This window comes from Podarcis muralis, chromosome 1 (genome assembly GCF_964188315.1).
Source record: "Podarcis muralis chromosome 1, rPodMur119.hap1.1, whole genome shotgun sequence".
Classification (NCBI taxonomy): Eukaryota; Metazoa; Chordata; class Lepidosauria; order Squamata; family Lacertidae; genus Podarcis; species Podarcis muralis.
In genome coordinates, this window is record NC_135655.1 from 50,709,768 (window position 1) to 50,729,245 (window position 19,478).

Below are 19,478 nucleotides of genomic sequence, written 5' to 3' on the forward strand. Positions count from 1 at the left end.
GTTAGTTTCTGCTGTGGGATTTAGGCCCCATTGTGACAGCCATGCAAATATGTGCACAAGTTACTTACTAGCTGACAAATAAAATACCATTAGTCTGCTTGCTCACACATTCCCTCTCGGATATTTGAGGTACAATCAAAGCCTGAAGGAATCCACTCTCCTCCAGTTTAGGAATGCTGCCTTCCCTTGTTATCTACAAGGGAAGTTGGTGCAGGCAAGACTGCATTGTCTTCTATAAGAAGCCCAGTTAAGAATAAACACTGAGGGATGGAACGAATGAGTCCTGTCAGTGGAAGCCCTGTCTAAGGGCTATGGTTTGCATACAACAAGGCTCCCCCCCCCCCAATCTCCTAGCTGCCCCATACCCTGAAATTGGCTTGGGGGAGAATGGGAACAGCATGCAGCAGGAGGAAAGGAGGGACTGTTTCATTTAGCAAGCCAAAATGCTTGTGCTGACAGAACAATCCGACAAGTGCAGTGTAGAATTCACCCCCTTCTTAATTGCTGGACTGGATAAAAATCATGTAAGAGTTTGGGCAATTAAGGGACAAAGTTCTGCCAGCAGTGGACAGGGTTAAAGCCATTTCCACACCGTATTCACACAAATCTCTCATGGGCAGTTTGACGGCAAGATGCTCTGAAGCCCCACCCCACTGCTCGGACGGTTTCTCACCAGTCAGCCAAATGTGAGGGTGGGTGGGGAGAAGGTTGCCCTGATTGAAACTTTGCTTTGTGTGAGATCCCCCATCCTCAGCCCAGTGCTGCTCAGCCCATTGGCAAAAAAAACCCCAAAACCAAGCAGTGAAGAAAATGGGGATGCAATAGGGCAGAAGGGCGAAGGAGGGTGTAGGCCCTTGGAGGAAATGACAGCAGGGGACCCAGTGGACCAGAGGTTCCCCCCTCCTACTGCAGGGGAAATTCACTCTCCAGAACACCTACAATCCAGTCTAAGAGGAAAGGCCCTGTTGCCTCATCCTGCTTTGTTTAACTGTCCTCGGTCTTAGTCCAAGCCCTTCTTTACCAGCCGAGAGGCAGGAAACTCAACAGAGACTTTTCCTGTGACAGACCATTTGGCTCTGGAGAGCTGACAGGTATCCGGAGCTCAACGCCATACCACTCAAGCTCTCCTTGGCAGAGAAACCCTGTATTTATTCTCACCTTGCCCAAAGCGGTTGTTTTAAATATCCCCGACGTCAAGTTTGTTTCACTCCATCGGCCTAAAAAAAACACAACAGCAGGGAAATCTGAATGGACAGCAAGCTCCTTACCCCAGCCCTGCAGTCAATGTCTGTCAGATTTTTCCTGGCCTACTGAGCGTTGTCAAGCTCAAAGTGGCGGCCTTCCTCCAGTGACAGCTCACAGTGTTGTTGTGCTCCTTCCCACGGTGGCACTAGGCCCAGCGCGGCCTAGCTAGCTGCGATCCTCCTACACAGCCACATGGGCTTGCAGCTCTTTGACACAGAAATACGGCATTAACCCACCCCACCCCCCGCAAAAAAAGAGGACTTTCCTTTTTTTTTTTTTTTTGTAAAAAGACTTTTATTGGAAAAGAGGGGGCATTGTAAAAAGCAAAGAGGGCTTACCCAGCACCAGTAAAAGGAGGACAAGGCCACAGTGTCCCAGCAAATATAGAGACAAGAAGGGACAGAAGGAATGAGGACATTGTGACTGAAAAAGATAAGACAATGCTCATAACTCTAGGGAGATTCTTGGGTGGCGAAGGAAAGGCAAAAGGTGGTTTGTTGACAAAAGGTCAAACACAGCTCATGGAAAACACACACCTTCCAGATGGTCTGCTTATGAACAAGCCTGTACTGGATATATTTATTTATATAATACTGGAGGAGGGAGGCAGAAACAGACATTCACACACAGCACCCTGGGCAGCAGGCACTGATTTAGCCCCTTGTAAGTCTGAGGGGCTCAAAGCGACACCAAAGGAAGTCCTACTGCACACAGTCACCTTAGGAGGAATGTAAGGCAGGCATGGGGCTCCCCCCTTCTCATTAACTCCCCCCTTTCCCCTCCCCTCCATTACACACTCCAAATCAGTTTCCTTGGCTAGCTTAATTTGGAGTTTTGCCTATGGGAAGTTGCATGGGGGACGAGGAAACCACAGGCCTCGCTGCCAAGCTTGCAAGAGAGAGAGAGAGAGATGCGCCAAAGGGCCATATGGCTTCAGCCAAGGAGCCCAAAGGTGAAGAACTCTATCCACAACTTAGCAGAGCCCAGCCCCATCTCAAAACGCATCGTGCGGAATTCCGGGGAAACAAACCAGAGCAAAGAGCACCGAGATGCACAGATCGGGGGGAGGGGGAGCATGGTAGAAAGGAGACGTTACAGGGAAGGCTAAAGGGGGCTTTCTTCACGACAGGGTGGGCTTGCTCCCTAGGAAACTAGTGATTAGAAACGGTGTGTCAGTGAAGGGCAAGATTGTGGAGGCAGAAGAGGGGTGGGATGTGGCAAAAGGGCTGCCAAGCTGGGAGGGACCACGCTGGAGCTCCAAGTGGTGTGTGTCCAAGAGGGTTCAGGCACCATGCCCTGAAGACAGTGGGGCTGCATCCATCGTTCTAGTCCTTCCCCTTTCCTTTTCTGGCTGCTTGAAACAAATGGAAGATCATTAGTGCAACACACCACATACAGGGGCCCCACACATTCTCATTTATTTCTGTGCTGGTCTGGCATTTACTAGCACTCTTAACACGCCAGTTGACCACTAGTCTCCTGGACTTGCATTAGCATACAGGCTGTGCATCTGGAGCACATCCAGTCTTGTTGCTTTTTGGGTTCCTCCTGTCTGGACACTTGCATTTGCCTTGCAGGTGGGAAGATTCTACCATTTATTGGCACCTCACTCCAGCCTCCAGCTTCTCCCCATTCACACAAATGCACCCCCTGGGGGACAGACACTGTGGGCTTTAGATTCCTCTCAGCACCTGAAGCACCATATAATTGTAATCTTGTCATTACAATTGCTTGTGAACTATCACGGGTGTTTTCTTGTAAAAGGTCAGCACGTATAAAGACACCAGTGAGACAAACACTCAGCTCATGAGTCAGCTGTAGTTCTCCAAGCAATACTGTGTTGCCAGTGTGTTTTAGAGCAATATGGCAATTGCATAGAGAACTGCATGTTTCCTAATTTGCCACCCCTAACACAGGAGTTATATCCTTCTTGGATCATCAAGAGTAATGCATGGCAAATTATCTAAGGCAGAAAAAGGGAGCCTAAGAGCTGGGACTCACCTTTGGATTTTGACTTGGCCTTAGGAGAGCAGGGCTTGGTCACTTGTATAGTTTCCTGGCACTCGGCATTGTAGAGGGCCTTCTTCAGAGTGCCCGAACGGGACTTCAGCCCTGTTGCCGAGTCACAACCACCCCAGCTCTCAAACTTATACTTGCAATCAGCTAGGAGAGAAGTTAAGAGCCATTAGATCTGTTCTAGCAAACAAACAATGGTCCTGCCCGTGAGACACCTAAGATCCTAAAGAGTGTTCACCATGGCTATCTACCAAATTGCTAAGAATCATGTCCATGCGGCTCAACAAGTAGCAGATCTAAATGTTACTGGGACTAAATGTTAGCTGGATCAGGGTAAATGGACTGGCAGTGACTGCTGCACAACATTGTCATGGAACTAGGAACTTTGTGGTTTGTAGGCCTGACTCTTTTAAAATACAACACCAAACAAACAGGTAATTTTCAAGGGCCTGGTACGTGGATAAACACCAATGCAGCATGACCATACCTCTTGTATATTTTCCTATCTGCTGTAAATAGCAAGCAAACAAAGGGGAGGACTCCACAGTGGAGGGAAACAGGAAGCTGCAAAGCTAGCACTGACTGCCAAACCTCTCCTCCAGCCGGCCACAACCTAATTCCTCACTAACCTAAACAGAGAAGAAGCAGACACAGGAGCATGGAAGTAAAAAGGAAGTGTGAATAGCGAGACAAAGGGAATGTGTGAGGTGTGGCTTAAAAGTGTAGAAAGCTTCCACTCAGCATTCAAGCCACTTAATTCTCTGCTCAGATCCAAGTTATTTTCTGGAATCTACTATCCTCTGTATTCCTGGATCCTCATTGATCCCACTGCCCTGAGAGTTGTTGGAAAATGCTGGTATATCAGGAGTCGCTCAGAGTATTGGACTGAGTATGGACAGATAATCTGGTATCTCGACAGAAGGCAAGTGACATGGAAGCTGTACGTTATCTCTTGGTGATGGCAACCTTTTCAGTGGGACCCAGATAAAAGGGACTCTGCCCCATACTGCCACCACCATCTTGTTTCCTTTTGGATCCAAGACCCCCTACCAGAATTTCTCTGGCCTTCAACCACCATATTCTCTCTCAGATAAGGAGTAAGGTAGAAAGGTAGAGTGTGTGCTTTGCACCCAGAAGATTCCAGGTTCAATCCCTGGCACTTGCAGGCTGGATGAGCCATCTAGGCAAAACTGAGCTTGAGGGACTGATAGTCCAGCTTGGTATAAGGCAACCACATCTATGTTCCTAAGCAGAAGGACAGTCTTCCCCAACCGTCTGCCTCCAGATGTTGTGGACTTCAACTCTCATCAGCCCTAGCCAGCACAGTCAATGGTCAGGGATGAAGGGAGTTGAAGTCTAACAACATCTGGAGCGCATCAGGTTGGGGAAGTCTGCTTCAAATGAATGACAGCTGCCAGAAACCACAGTCAAGTATCTCTGCGGAAAGCCCAGTTGCCTCCAGAAGCCACAGGATGTGCTTCTAATGCAGAAGTGCTGGATGCAGAACGAGCACATTATCAATTGCAAACTCACTGTAAACAGCAAAAACCGACACAGCATTAACGTCGGCAGTAAGTTGGCATACGGTGTGCACATGACCCCCAAGACTGCATGCACACTCCTCGCTAACTGCCTGCAATCGTTCCAGGCAAAGAACCACAATTTCTCCAGAATTTGTTAAGCCGGTGGGCTGGCTGGCTTCCTAAGGTCCCATTTAAGACTGGTGTGTCATTCCCTAAGTCTCACCCTTCTCTCTCTCAGAGCAAGACACACACTCACCTCCAAATTCCTTCTTCCAGTTGCAGGGGATCTTGCACTTGAGTTTCTTGGTCTCTTCGTTACAAGTTCCCTCGCGGAAGCCAACACCACAGTCTTTGCTGTTGGGAACGCAGGGACCCCAGCGCCATTCCTCGCAATCCGAGCCATTTTTCTTCACCTTTTCTGCATTGGTCATAGGGGAGACAGCAATCATTATAACACACAACAAACAGCTTCTCCTTTCCCCCCAGGCCACTGTAAGGCATTAAATGCAGCCCCTGCCCACGCCTTGCAAGCAAGCCCTCAGAACATCAAGCTGCAGACAGGGCCTCATCCCACTTGCTAGCCAGAACTCTCCTAGTCAGCTCACCTTTCTTATTCTTGCCAGCCTCAGAAGATGCAGCCAGAAGAATCAGAACCAAAAGCAAATAGAGTCCACGGACCTGCATTCTGTAGAAGGAAAGGATAAGGAGTCAACTCGTGCATCAAAGCCCTGCAGTGATGGCTGGTGCTCAATGGAACTGTTAGGGCGGAAGGCAGGGAGGCCAACAGTAGGTGGCGCCAGAGCCAATGACAGGAAGAGAAAGGCAATTCTAGTTTTATCCCCATCCACCTTCTCCCTACTGACTTCTGCAAGAGCAACATTAAGAGTATGGAAACTGAAACCCAGAAGGTTTGGGAATCAGTTATTAGTACTGGCTGTATGATTCGCAACATATTTTGAGCAAACAGCTCTCTTTCTGAGGGCTGTTATCAATGGTACTTTCTTTAATAACTTGTGCTAACAGACTGGCAACCTCAGTGACTTCTGCAAGAGTGACTCAGTTTGGAGAAGGAGATACAAACAGTGATCTGACAAAGAGCTATTTGCCTGAAACACACAGAGAGTAGACCCACTGAAATTAATAGACCTGGTTAACTAAGAGGTCCATTAATTTCAATGGGCTACTCTGAGCAGGACTAGCACTGGAGACGACCCACTGGGATTAACACAATGCCTTTGAGAGCATTTCTTCCCTGCCATTGCTGGGATGTCTGTCTTTTCTTGCTCTGTTGTGCTTCCCTTTTTTGGTGTGTTGTGCCACTTGGCAAGCCCACACAAGGCCTGCACTTACTGAGACACAAACACGCCATTCCCACAGTGGTGCGAGTCAATGGGCACTTCCCCTCACAATGAGCCTTTGGCCCACAAGGTAAAACAAAATGACGTTATTCTCCTGTACCTATTGAATCCTGTGGGCCTATGGCAGAAACTGAACAAGACTCGGGGCCTTTCCCCCTTTTAATAAGCAAATAAATAATCCGAGGAGCACTGCAAACTTTCTACCCCACCCTGGTCTCTGACACCCCCCTTTCCTAGACTGCAAATCTAGAGCAACGAAGTGGAAACTGGGAAAAAGCAAACCTGCCAAAGGGATTTATGCTGCTGCTGCTGCTGCTGCTGCCTTTCGGAAGCCAGAAGGCTTCTGCGGGCTGGCAATAGTGAGGCCCTGCTCCCCACTCCCCTCAAATGCTCCCACATTTTCCCTCATTTCCCACTGCCTCTTTTATCTGGTGCTCAGCAGGCTACCTCGCCAATGCCAAAGCTCCCCGAGGTCGGGGGGATCTCAGCTGCCATGGAATCTTTATCCAGCTCAAAAAGAATCCAGGGTGGGAAAAGAAGCCCCCAACAGGCAGAGTTTTTGAGAACTAAAACAGAAGATTAAAAATAAAAGCCCAACACAATTAGATCTCATGTGGAGCTTTAGAAGGCAGGCTGCTCCCCCTGCTGGCTCTCTTAATGTCAGCCTATTACCATATCCCCACAAAAGGTCTATCTATGGAAACAAGGCTCAGCGAGAGAGCGCAAGCAAGAGTGTGCCCGTGTGTGTGTGTATGTGCGCACCATAAAGAAGGGGAACTGCAGGTGTAGAGAAGAAGCAGGGAAGTGTGTGCACTGTAGCATTGCAGCATGTAAGCTAGTATGTGTTTCTGCCCAGACTCAGTGCAGTACACCCAAGAGATCTGAACTGCCTCCAGGGCAGATGTTGAGAGTGGCGGAGTATTCAACAGGCAGTTTGGTGAAGCACCATTCATCTATGGCCTAGCTAGAGTGAACTAGTGGCCAGCCTTGCGATTCTCTTCTTAAAACAACAGCAGCACTATTTTGTTTCAACGAAGAGTCTCACGAGAACATTGGAGGAAAGACATGTAACTCAGGTTGTTTTATTTTTCCAATACCTGGGAACGACATGTAACTCAGGTTGTTTTATTTTTCCAATACCTGGGAACAGGTGAATCTACCTTTATTTATTATTTCATTACTGCTGGACTCTTCCAGGTGAGTAAGATTTGCTTACAGGGCACGAATGCAAATCTTACTCACCTGGAAGAGTCCAGCAGTAATGAAATAATAAATAAAGGTAGATTCAGCATACTCATTCACCTGGTGCTCCCACACTAAGAGTGGTGATGGAGGAAAGTAGGGATGTACCAGAAAGCAAAGGGACTGCTTAGTTCTACAGAATCTGCAAGAGCATCCTTTTCTGTATGTGCAGCGCTTCTCAGTGGCACCAGGATGACAAACTGTGAGTATGACTATACCACGAAGGGGGAGCTCTTTCGTTTGCCACTGGATTTTGGTAATTTTGGCCTTTATTTGATCAAGTACTGGAATGCTGAGGTACTGCACTGCCAACAACCACAGCTGCAGTTGTGCAAGTCCTGAAATGGTTGCAGGGGCCCCCAAAGAATAAGTGGATGGCACAACTTCCATCTGGGTTTAAAATATAGATCTTCCTACTCTCCCCCACAGTATTTGCATCACAAAACTCATAAATTAACTTGGAACAGAGAAGATTGAGCCACACGCAAAACACCAAAATTATTCCCCCTTACACCTCTGAATTCTGCAATTTGCATACATGATGCACATGTTCATGCTTGTTTTGCATGTTTTATTCTAATTCCCATAGGCACGAAGCAGACTACGCACGGTACCAAAGATCTATCCTTGAACAAATGAAAATCCTGATCAGCCATTTCCTGGCTTCCGAGTTGTTAACAGTCTACAGAGCCTAAAGCTTAGAAATTTTTAAAAAGATACATAAAAATAAAAGGTGATTCTCAATACCATGACTGATACATGATTTCAAAGTTGCATGGTGCTGCAGCGGAATTTACGTAGTTCTATATACTAAAGGTGAGTGGTAGCACTCTAGGCTGAAGCTAAGGCCCCAGGGACCTGGGCATGAGGACTGGAAGCTTAGCTTAGCTGTTTAGTTAAGGCTTCTAGCAGATGATGGATCTAGGGCTTTTGCAATGTGGTGGTTTTGCATTGACTTTGCAGACATGCAACAACTTCATGGTATCTTTGTTGTGCTGGGGGATCTAACTAGCACATGTCTTCCATTATATGCACTTGTGGGATATTTAATCCTCCTTCCAATATGCCCGTGAAGAGGGAAAAAGTGGGGGAAGGAGAAAAACAGGTTATAAATGGTGCTTTGGACGAGGCAACTTGGAAGTGTATCAGACACAGTCCTTTGCCTCTGCCCCCACTGCCAGAGCAGTTCAGAGGAACCGATTGCATCACAGACTGGGATGAAACATGCCGTGCTCAGTGTAGGGGAAAGAAATAGCCCGGAGGACCGAGGGAAAAGAAACACTAGGTCAGCATTTTTGCCCCTTCCCCCACAGTGTCCCCCAGGCAGCCCACTGCAGAGAGCAGCTCTCTTCATTATTCAGGCTCCACTGGGCTCACCTTTTGTATGTCTGTTGCTGTGAAGCGGCCGGATTCATTCTGAATTGAACTGTCACAGAGAATTACACAGGCTGGGGAGCTGAAGGCAACGCCTAAGGGACGAAGGCCACTTCCCCTACCCCCTTCAGCAGGGGAACTCCCCTCGGGGGAGACAAGGGCCTGTCAAGGCAGAGCCCAAGAGGGCAGGAGCTCAGCACCAAGAGTGGTCCAGATCCAAGCTCTTCCATGACTGGAATATCTGATAAGATTTGCCAGATGTGGGTCATGGCGGTCTGAGCCATTTGTCCCCCTTCCAGTGGGAATTAAGGAGGCAAAGAATGGCTTCTGCTAGGCTCAATAACAGATACCTAGCAAGTTGAAACCTAAACCATCTCTTCTGTGACCATCTACTGTAAAGCTTAAGTTATTTTGGAAAGAGTAATAGCAAGAGTCTAACATGAATAATACCCTAGGCGAATATATTGTGTTCATTTTGCAGGGGGACGACACTTTCTTTCTGGACCAATTCTCACATTAGGGTTTGCAATCTGGTTGCTGCTTCCACTTGGTCAAGTTATGGTAAGTTTTGAACCAAGCAGGAATTTAATTTATTTGTTACATTTATATTTTGGCTTTGGCTTTGTGGGGATCAGAGCCTGGGTTCTTCAATCTGAATCGAACACCCTTAACCGCTTACACAATGTGGGCTGGGCAGATGTTGTTCAACTTTCTATGATAGCCCTGTGGCCTCCAAGAAGTGCTGGCAGTGATGTCAGAAGTAACCCCATGTTCTGCCAATCCTTGATGCGTCTTCCTGCTTCAGAAGCTGCTGGCATGGCATGAGACCTGGTTGCACAGAGCAGCAAACAGACCGCAGAGGTAACAAATCAATCCAGGCTGAATGTCCCTCCCCACCAAACAGTGAACATGGATTATTCCCCCAGGAGATCATCTTCAACTTCTTCTTCTTGTTATTAATATTATCTGAATAATTTTCACTGTGGGAAAGTGCTGCACAGCAACCAGGCATGGCCTGAAGGCCAACTCAGCTCACAAGATCTCTGTGGGATTCCTTGTTTCTTTCCCTACAGCTGATGATATCTGTAATGACTGAAACTAGTTGCAAGAAGGTAGGGAAACTATAGCCTAAATATGGAAGCAACGGCAATACACATTAATGTAGGTTTACTCAGTGCACTTCTGTCTTGAGCTGGCATTTTAAATCGGATCAGATCCTGGCTTATCCTAATCTGTTTGGATGTTATGGAGAACTCTGACTTAAATGCAAGCAAGATCTCCACACTGAAACCAGCGTATAAAGGAGGGGCAAGGGAGGAGTACATGGCCACAGTACTTGTTCATGGCTTCATCTTCTACTATATATTTTGGAATGTTACTTTTTCTATTTGCTGTGCCTTTGGACATTTCTTAACATCTCTTAACCAAATTTTATGTGATGGTTCCTGAGATTGAGGGGCAAGTCTTTCTTGGATAAAATTGGACTCCATTTTGAATCAAGATGGAGAACTGAACCTTTCAAAAATGTATTTTTAAACTACCCATTACAAAATTGCCCTAGTTTCCCCCCCCCCCTTAGCATTCCCAATCAACATGAGGGTACAGGGCTGCTAGTAAACTATGGTATATGAACTCTGGGACAAATGTCTGAACCTGGCCTATTTGGTTAAGTGCAAAAGCATCAGTACAATATCCATTTTGTTCTTCATTTTGCCTTTATTCCTCTTTCTAATGCTGCCTGGCTCTTGTGTGCTACAAATTCCACAGTAAGAGCCTCATCTCCTCTGGACTGGCCTATTGCAGTTCTATCATCTTGGTCTCCTGGAGCTCTAATTCTCCTTTTCTTCATGCAAAAAGAAAAAAGAAACACAGATAATTATCATCCTCAGTTTCCTCCTTTGACCACTTCAAAATCCAGCAGAAAACTGTTGTTCTTGTTTAAATATGCTCCATGCACTTATTCTGTCCTATGGCATGGATCCTCTGCCCTTCCCTTCTTGGCATCAGCCTGCAGTCTGCTGTTCTCTCCAGCTTCAGCAATCTGCCTTCTCTGCAGTGACTGCTGTCAGGAACATGGCCAATCTCCCAAACATGCAGTGGGAGGATACACCTTCCTCCGTTAAAATGCAACAATTAAATTAAGAGCAAACACAAGGAATACATTTAGCATGTATGCTGGATGGGAGAGAAATATGTGGCAAGACAAACCCACCTGGACCTGAGCACGTTTGGCTGTGGAAGTGATGTGGTCCAGTAGAACTAAGAGTAGCCATAACTAGGGCTAGAAGCATGGGAATTTGCTCACCTTGTTGCAGAGTCCATTTTTTAAAAAGTAAACAGAATAGTTATATGCAAGTCCTCGAATGCAGACTCTGATAGGACAGGTGTACAGCGGGCAAGGAGAGAGGGGAAGACACTAGTTTGCACAGTAAACAAACAAACAGCAAACCAGCCACGCAAGTGACCTGTGTAATTCAATAGCGTTCTTAGAAGTCAGGACTTGTTTTGTGCTCCGCCATCTGCTGAAGGCTAATTTTGGAAGGCTGCACTTAGTTCTGCATCCCACATCACTATCACTGTCCTGTTTACTGGTAATTGTGGGAACAGTTGTCTTGCTGCCCCTCAGCAGAGTGCAAGCATTAGGTCCTTTACCTTTCAAATGAGCTTAAGGTAAGAGATGGGCTGGTGGCTACTGTGAATTCATCTGAAGTGAAGAGAAAGCAAAAACCAGAAGAAGAAATCAGCTTATTCCTCCTTTTCAGTTTTGTTCTTCTCTGTGTTTACTAAGCTTCCTCTCCCAAAATTGAAACATTTATTTCAATGGTCCTTCTCTCCTTCATCCCTCTTGCTGATCATTTCAAGAATGTACCCTATTCCCTTGTGGGACAGAGCTTTACAAGTTGAACGGTGATACAGAACGAGACAGAAATTAAAGGAAGGGAGTACACCGACTATCAGATATTCTATTGCATGGGGGGCAGGGAGAGACACAGTTTAAACAATCCCAAGTGAGAAATTTCTTGTTAAGATGAAACTAATATTTGGGGCAGTTCCCCCTCCCCTGCAGAACCCCTGATATTTTTGCTCTCCCTGGATTTCATTATATGCCTGTCGCGTTTAACTTTTCCTGTATCCAGGTCTTAGAGCATACCTCATTTCTGCTAACGCTTTCTCCTCACAGGCTGCACATGCTGAGCTGCAGCTGAAAATTTAGACATACTTTGGCAACAGTCAGGATTGCCAAGGATTTGTCTAACCCTGGACCAAGTCCATGGAAAACCTCTGGGTGATGCTGGAATGGGGTCGCAGGTGCCAAACACAATAACGAGGGGCCCTTTCACTTTCCCTGGCCTCCCTTCTCTGCCAAGCAAGATCTGTTCCAGGTGTCACTTCTAACCCGGTTGTCGGCACTTGGAGATTTAGATGCTGCACTGCCTCCTCTCCACCAGATGAGTCATCCGGCATGAACTGAGCTCCTTCACAGTGGCAATGCAAGATTCTCTACCGCTTCAAGCTCACCTATTTACTTGGAAGTAAGTCCCATTCAATCAGTGGGACTTACTTCTAAGCAAACACAGAACTGGGCTCAAAGTGTCAAACAGCAGTGTCTTGCTATTCACACCCCTATTAGAGCCAATCTACCTATCTGTTTTCTCCAGGTGCCCTGTCTCCTCAAATAAGTGGGATGGTAATCAGCAGCTCTCCCCTGCCTCTGAGTTTTAGTGCTTACTGCAGTCAAGCAACTTGTATATCGCCTCTGCAGGGATCTCCATAAAGGATGGGAAGAATACACAGCCCTCTGCTCAGTCACAGAACACATTGCTGGAGGGGGCGTGCTTTTTACAGGAACCGTCCAAATCTCTGTCAGAACAGGAAAAACTGTCAAGTCCCCATCCATCCAGCTGTTCTGGTTTGCTTTCTTTGTTCTCAAATGCATCTGCACTCGTTCCAGAATGTAAGCACTGCTCACCTGTCTTACATTCAGAATCTCTCAGGATGGGCGGTTCCCACTTTGGGGGATAATAATCCCTGCTTCTCTCTTCCTAGTACCAGCTTATTATGCAAAACTAATTTCTAATCATTCCTAGTTCTGCTGCTGCATAAATGCTGAAGGAAGGACAATGGAGCAAAGGATTAGAAAGGTGTTAGCAGAGCCACCATATGCAATACCTGACCCTGGGGGCGGTGAGTGAATCCCACAGAGCTTCTTTCTTAAACCTTCCTACAGAGTTCTCCTCATTCACTACACCAAGCCAGCCACAGGGCATATAACAATCTATGTGAAAAACTATATAAACTGCAAAATGCTTATTGGTCATCACGGCAACCACCTGCAATCCTGTACCCTTTCCTGAGAATACACCCCATTGAACACAACAGGCTTTACTTTTGAGTGGGCATGTGCAGGATCTCACCATATGGTAGGCTAAGCTTCATGGCCCAGAAGGAACTTGAATAGTTGCTTTCAACCCTCAAAACTAGCATATGATCCACTACATTGCAAGTGACCCACACTCCAGTTTTCCCTTATTTCTTTGACTCCAAATTTCCTTCACATCAGGGTCACACCCACACCACACATTGAAAGCACTCTTGGACCACTTTAAGAGCCATATCTTCCCCCCAAAATTCTAGGAATGGTAGTTCATTAAGGCTTTTAAGGAGACCCCTCACAAAGGTATAGTCCCCAGCACCCTTAACTAGGGCTGCCATACATCCAGATTTTCCTGGACATTACTGGGATTTCAAAGGCAGAATTGACATCTGGGGGGGGGGGGGGGAGCCATGACTCTTAAAGTGGTACAATAGTGCTTTAAATGTATGGTATGGATGTGACCCAAAGTTCCCTCCATGGCAAGAAACAGATTTTCTTCATGATGCACTGCAGATGTCAATGTGATTACATGCTTATGTGGCAAGCATCATTATTAGCTCATCATCTAACAACGTGAGGAAGGCAGGAATATTTTAAGAAAAAGAGAGGCACTGCTTGCACACAATAAGATAACGGTGGCATATCATTCAGGAAATGTTTGGATTTATCGTGTTAACTCACTCCGAAACTAGGTGGGAATAAACAGATTCACAAAACTTTTGAACTATTTCACCAACACTCCTCGGTGAGTTTAGAGAACCAGGCCAGACTACATGGAAGTTTGAGAGAGAGCCACGAAGCTCGCTTTCATCACTATGCAGGACTCACATCTAACTTCTTCCCCTGCATACAGAAATGCTGCCAGAACAAAATTACTTAAACACTGGCCACTTTGAAAACCATGGGCTCCAAAACAAGGGACGTATGATTTCTTTTGTTTGTCTGAAGGGACAAAGAACTTCAAATAAGAGAGATCCATTAAATTAAAACATAGGGCATTTAACGGCAGCTGCAGCCATTCTGAATTGCTAAGGTGCCCTGACCACCCACCTTCTTTCTGGTGTTTGCTTCCTGCTCTGTCTCAAGAGCAGCCACAAGCCTTCTCCTCCCAGTCCTCTCTGACCTGTTTTACCATGAGCTCTTCCTTTTGGGTCCTTTGTGTTTCTGCATCTTTGGACTTGCCTTGTTCCTTCTTATAAAAATGCAGGAAAAGTTGGCCTCAACAGTCCCCTCAGATTTCCATTTCCTACAGCCAAATGCAGCTTCAACAATATGCATGATTCTTCCACTCTCTCCCACCTCCTTTCCCTCAGGCTGTGTCCAGGCAGGTTTCAGATCCTTCCTTCCCTGCCTCCTCTCCTACCACCTTCTATTCTCAGGCCCCCTCCTCTTCCTCACCATTGCAAATGTTTCCTGGGGTATACATGGCACAAGCAAAATCTCTGTATAAGGCTGCATCCCACCGAGATTCCTTCCCCACTGACTGAGCATCCATCTGGAATGAGGACAAAGCTTACCTGGGAGCAAGCCCACTGAAGTCAATAGGACAAGACTGCATTGTCAAGGAAGAAGCACCAAACATTGCAAATGTTTCCATTTACCTGGGCTGCATCCATCCAGCAAGATGGATTCCCACTATTCCCATGCCTTGGATGCCCTGAATCAGCACACCTGGCACTTGAAAAACAAGACAAAATAATCCCACTGGGAGGCACCCAAGGAAACCACCACAACTTTAAACAGGGTGGTCACACAGTGAAATCAAAAATATGTGGTGCAGTCTTTTGGGTATATGGCATTTCAAGCACTGAAACCAAGGAAAGTGATGCTCACTTGGGTGTCCAGGGACCACCCAGTCTAACCTACCTCATAGGGGGGTTGTGAGGATAAAATGGGGGACAGGGAGAACAACATACGCCAGCTTGAACTCATTGGGGGAAAGGCAGGGTATAAATGTAAAAATAAATAATAAAGCTAAAGAGGCTAGGGTACATAAGGAGGCTTTATTCTCTAAAAGGTGGAGTGAACCCATAGAGGGCTATGCATAACAAGTCTCAGGAATGGTTGGTAAATGGTTGAAAGACAGACATGGGGGCTCCTGACTAGGGATGGATGGATCTGTCAATTTCGGTTCTCCCTGTTTCTCGTTTTTCCAATCTCAAATTCAATTCACTACATTTCGGTAGCAATTTTCTATCCTCTTTTTTAATTCTCATGGAAATTCACCAGTATTTTAGTGTGAATTTCTCCTAATAAATCCATTTTTGTATGCAGTCTTGCTCTAATACATTTTTTCCAAAGCAACTTCCCCTACTATTATGCATTTTTACGCGTGTGTTAGTTTACCCAGCACATGCATTTTCTTTACACCTTTCTTGGATGGAGAACTGCACTGCAAAATTCAGGGAAGTGTTTCTGTTTGTGTATTGTTTCAAGAAAGGATGAACTTGGTTAAGTTCAGCTTTGAATGCAAACCTCTCCCTCATCCCTACTCTTAACATGACCTTTCAGCCAGCAAAATAACAGGAACGCTACCCTGACAGCATGGAAGAAACGTTGCTTTTCTGATTGAGGTCTTCCCAAGAGGTTTATCATCACCAAGCAAAACGGATCAAATGTTAACAAATCATAATGGCATGTGGAGATGCAGAGGGAAATTGGTATCATCATCATCATCAAGAAACTCAAGGGTAGGAGAGCATTTAGAGACACAGTCAGAGGTCTCAACACTATCATGGCTTAAAATCCAGCTTCAAATTCTGCAGAATTCCAAGATTCGTGGCTTTCATAAAGTGACCACTTCCCCCAATCCCACCAGCTCATTAGGACTGCAGATTGAAATGAAAGACAGGACCTAAAATGTGTTCTTGAACACCCTCCTAAACACCTACTACAGCTACTCAAAAATTTCCAAGAACATGGGAAGGATAAAACAGCATTCTTGCAAACAGAACAGTGAATCTAAAGTTGTTAAATATATGACAAACTGGTCTGAATTCCAACTGTAGAAGTAGTTTCAGAAGGTTTTTAAAAGTGCACAGCTCTGTGCATTCTGGCCATAGCCCAAGATCCTGAAGAGTAATTGAGTGGGGGTGGGGGAGAGAAACAGGAATTACCTCAGTACCTCCTTGTTGCCAAGAGTTTTCAGGCTTTGGGTGTGTGGAGACCATCCCAGAACAGGAGTATCAGAAGAGCAGGATGCAGCCTTGCATCTCTGCTGCTACATCTATCTATAAGAAGGCTGGATAAAGACCCGCTTCAAAGAAGCATGGATCAAGGCTTGGTAGAGGAAACACGCTGAGCTCTGAGGGAAGCCCCCTTTACGAAGGGTTCTGAACCATGGCTGCAACAGCTAGTGAAAGGGGTTTTTAAAGACTTGACCACCCACTTCCCCTCTCATAAAAAGAAACACACAGTTTGAGTGTGTGTGTGCTCAGAGTGAAACGAGATGTCCTAGTTTCACTGGGACACTTCCTTCCTGGAACCAGCCATGGGGTGGCGGTGGGGGGTGGAATGGCAGACAGACGACAACAACCTTCTCTCATTCTTCTCCAAGCTGGAGCAGATCCAAGTGGAGGGGCTTTTTCAATAGAGGTGCTCACATTTTGCATGAGATGCTTTCTTGTGCTCCAAAATGCCTGGCTCCTGCCTGGTTTGGGGAGTTCCGTGCTGAGCGAGGGTCAACTCCAGCAACAACAGAACCAAAGGAGGAATGCACAGCACTGTCTCAATTGCAGCAGGAGAAAGGACCAGCAGCCATTGAAATTCTCCCTCCGTGCATAATCATAAAGCATACCACTGTGGGACTGACTGAACAGAGACCCCACTCTTCTGTTTCCCCTCAAAAAAATAAAAAAAAATTTCCGCAACCAAAATTGCCTTGGAGCTGGGTGGGATCTCAAGGGCATCTTTTGCAGACCCTTACAGGGATCAGGAATAACCAAGTCACAAACACACATCTCCAGTCACTAGCAATATTAGCCCAAAGAATCCGGATTAGAGGGTGGCAGATGCAAAGTGAGCTACATGCACTTCTACAGAGATGTCTGGGCAGAAGAAAGCTTACTAAAGATAATAAGGGTACAGGCTCTAAGTCACGTAAGTAACTTAGCGCTCTTTAAGCCCTGGTTGCTCCATTGCGACCACTTTCAATGTATGCTCGCAAACATATGTGCGCACACATTATATGTATGCAGACTGATCTTTCAGATTGCTTACTATGGAGAGCATTGGTGCGATCTTGTCTATGTGATGCCAGTTAGTATAATGAACCTAGTGCTCAGAACACAAATAAAACAACACTCCCTTGTAACTAAAGGTCGGAAACACAGGACTCAAGATTTGCATCTGGCACACAGCGGCAGACCCAGAGAAGTCTTCCCACCCTTTCTCTTCACCCTGCAGCACACCGGTGGGGGAACTAGTTTCTGGGGGAACTAGAAAGATACAGGTTGGTTCCCCGTGGCGTCTCAGCATCCAGACTCTTGCCGGACTCCCAAAGATCCTGGGGCAAAAAAGTTTCAACCAACCGATCCGGCGCGTCCCTTCACCATCAATGTTATCTGACCGGGCAGGAAACAACCGGCGAAAGGGATCAGCTCTGAACGGCTATCCCGCCGCTCCTCTTTCCCGCTTCCCCCTCTCGGAGAAGGTGACTTCGCGCCTCAGCATCATCTCGGCCCCTTTCTTTAAAAGCTGGAGAGGCTCCGGGAGCGCCGGGGGGTGGGGTGGGGAAAGACCCCTTTCATTTGTGATGGAGCCTCGTCACCCTCCCACCCGCCCGCCGTGCCGGTGACCAAACTTGCGTTACAGCGTTTACACTGGACTGGGATGATCTTCGCTCGAGGCTGCTCGAGCAAAAGTTCCTGGGGAACTCCAAACATGGGCGCTTTATGGGGCTGGGGAAAGCAAACTCAAGCGCAGCGAGGCTTTCCTCACAAAGGTACACGAGTCGCTCGGGGTCCCCCGCCCCCGCCCTCGGGCACGGCTCTGCGGAGCGCACCTTCCTCCGCCGCGCGCCACTTTGGGCGCCGGCCTCCCCTTTCCCGCCGGCGGCGGCGAAGTTTGGCGCGCAAGAAGAGCGCGCCCGGTGCGTGACTTGCCTGGATGGATGCTGCGGGTCTCGTTGCCGGCGCCTGGGTCGCTCTGTCGTGACGAAGACTGCTCCTCCTGCTTGCCGTGCCGCTCGCCTGGCCCTGCTCCACCGCCCGCCCCGCTATCTGGCTCCTTATCTCGCCTTGCCTTTCCCTTTGTGTCTTCAGAACTAGTTTCAGCTGGTCACATGTGGGCACAACCTTGCGCGGCACGGCGGCGGCGGCGGCCCCTGACGTCACGCCCAGCTGACCACCAAAGGTAGTTTGGGGAGCCCAAAGTTCCTTCCAAGGCTCCTCCTCCTCCCGCCCCCCTTCCCTCATGGAATTGGAGACAAAAGGCGGGCCAGCTCGGAGAGGGCAAACTCAAGCTGGGCCTTAGTTGCTGGAGAGACCCCAGAGGCTAGTCCTACCCCAATTGCCGCCCTGCGTCTTCCTCCTCCTCGCCTTCTTCCATGGGGACTCCGAGCAACGTTTGCCAGAGTCTGGAAACTGCCTTCTTGGCCTCTTCCTTCTCTCGGACACAGGCATTGCAGTGCAGGCTCAATGTGGGTTTCATCCCACAGATGCCATAGATGCAACATGAATGTAGCCGTTTGCACCAAGCCCTTTATTCACCTCCATTCAAAAACATCTTCTCCCTCACTTTTCATTCCTTTTCTGTCGTTTAAAACCCAAAGATTTGGCTTGAGGACAAGTTTCGTGCAACTCTTGAGAGCTTGCACATTGCATTGTGACCATTAAAATTAAGCATTGTGTTTAGTGGCTTTGGCACTACCATGAGGGTGATGTTTTGGCACCTGTCACACCTCAGTTTTGAAAATAAAGCCAATGTCATCTAAACAGGCTTGTTTTAAAACTGCTCTTTTTCACGTTTTGTCCCATGTTCAAAAGTGGTGCATTGCACAGTTTAAAAGTGTTAATTGTATCTCTAGTGAAAATGTTGTCCTAGCACCTTGATGTCTGTAAGTTACCAGCCTAGTCTTAGCCTAGAAGAAACTCACAATGCCATTTTGCACATTACTTTGTGTCATGTTTTTCACTCATAAGAGTCCTCCAAGGATTGCATTGGGAGGTGATTTAGCAACTTCCGAAATCTTCAGTGATCTAGTATGTACCGTGTCAGTTCTTGAGACTGTGCTAAATGAGCTACCAGTTCCCCCATTAGACTGCTCTTTCCAGAGAGTGTAAAAAGCAGCCATTTTCAGAAGCACTGCTTAAATTACAGTACTTTTAATTTCCAGTATGTATATGC

The 19,478-nt window shown here is 47.0% G+C and overlaps 1 protein-coding gene across 3 annotated transcripts; it reads right to left on the reverse strand.

The window, feature by feature from the left end:
* Positions 1-1,729: 1,729 nt before the first annotated feature.
* MDK (midkine) lies at positions 1,730-18,452 on the reverse strand. 3 transcript variants are annotated; one of them, XM_028726963.2, is made up of 5 exons: positions 18,236-18,452; positions 5,390-5,469; positions 5,041-5,202; positions 3,247-3,408; positions 1,730-2,599 (listed from the first exon to the last, which is right to left on the reverse strand). In XM_028726963.2, exons 2-5 carry the CDS (start codon positions 5,466-5,468, stop codon positions 2,571-2,573), a joined length of 432 nt encoding a protein of 143 aa, XP_028582796.1. In that variant the 5' UTR covers position 5,469; positions 18,236-18,452; the 3' UTR covers positions 1,730-2,570. The 3 variants fall into 3 exon arrangements, with proteins under 3 accessions (XP_028582796.1, XP_028582806.1, XP_077784901.1); XM_028726973.2 differs by having other exon boundaries at positions 1,730-2,596; positions 18,236-18,446; XM_077928775.1 differs by lacking the exon at positions 18,236-18,452 and adding an exon at positions 16,250-16,274.
* Between the last annotated feature and the right edge of the window lie 1,026 nt (positions 18,453-19,478).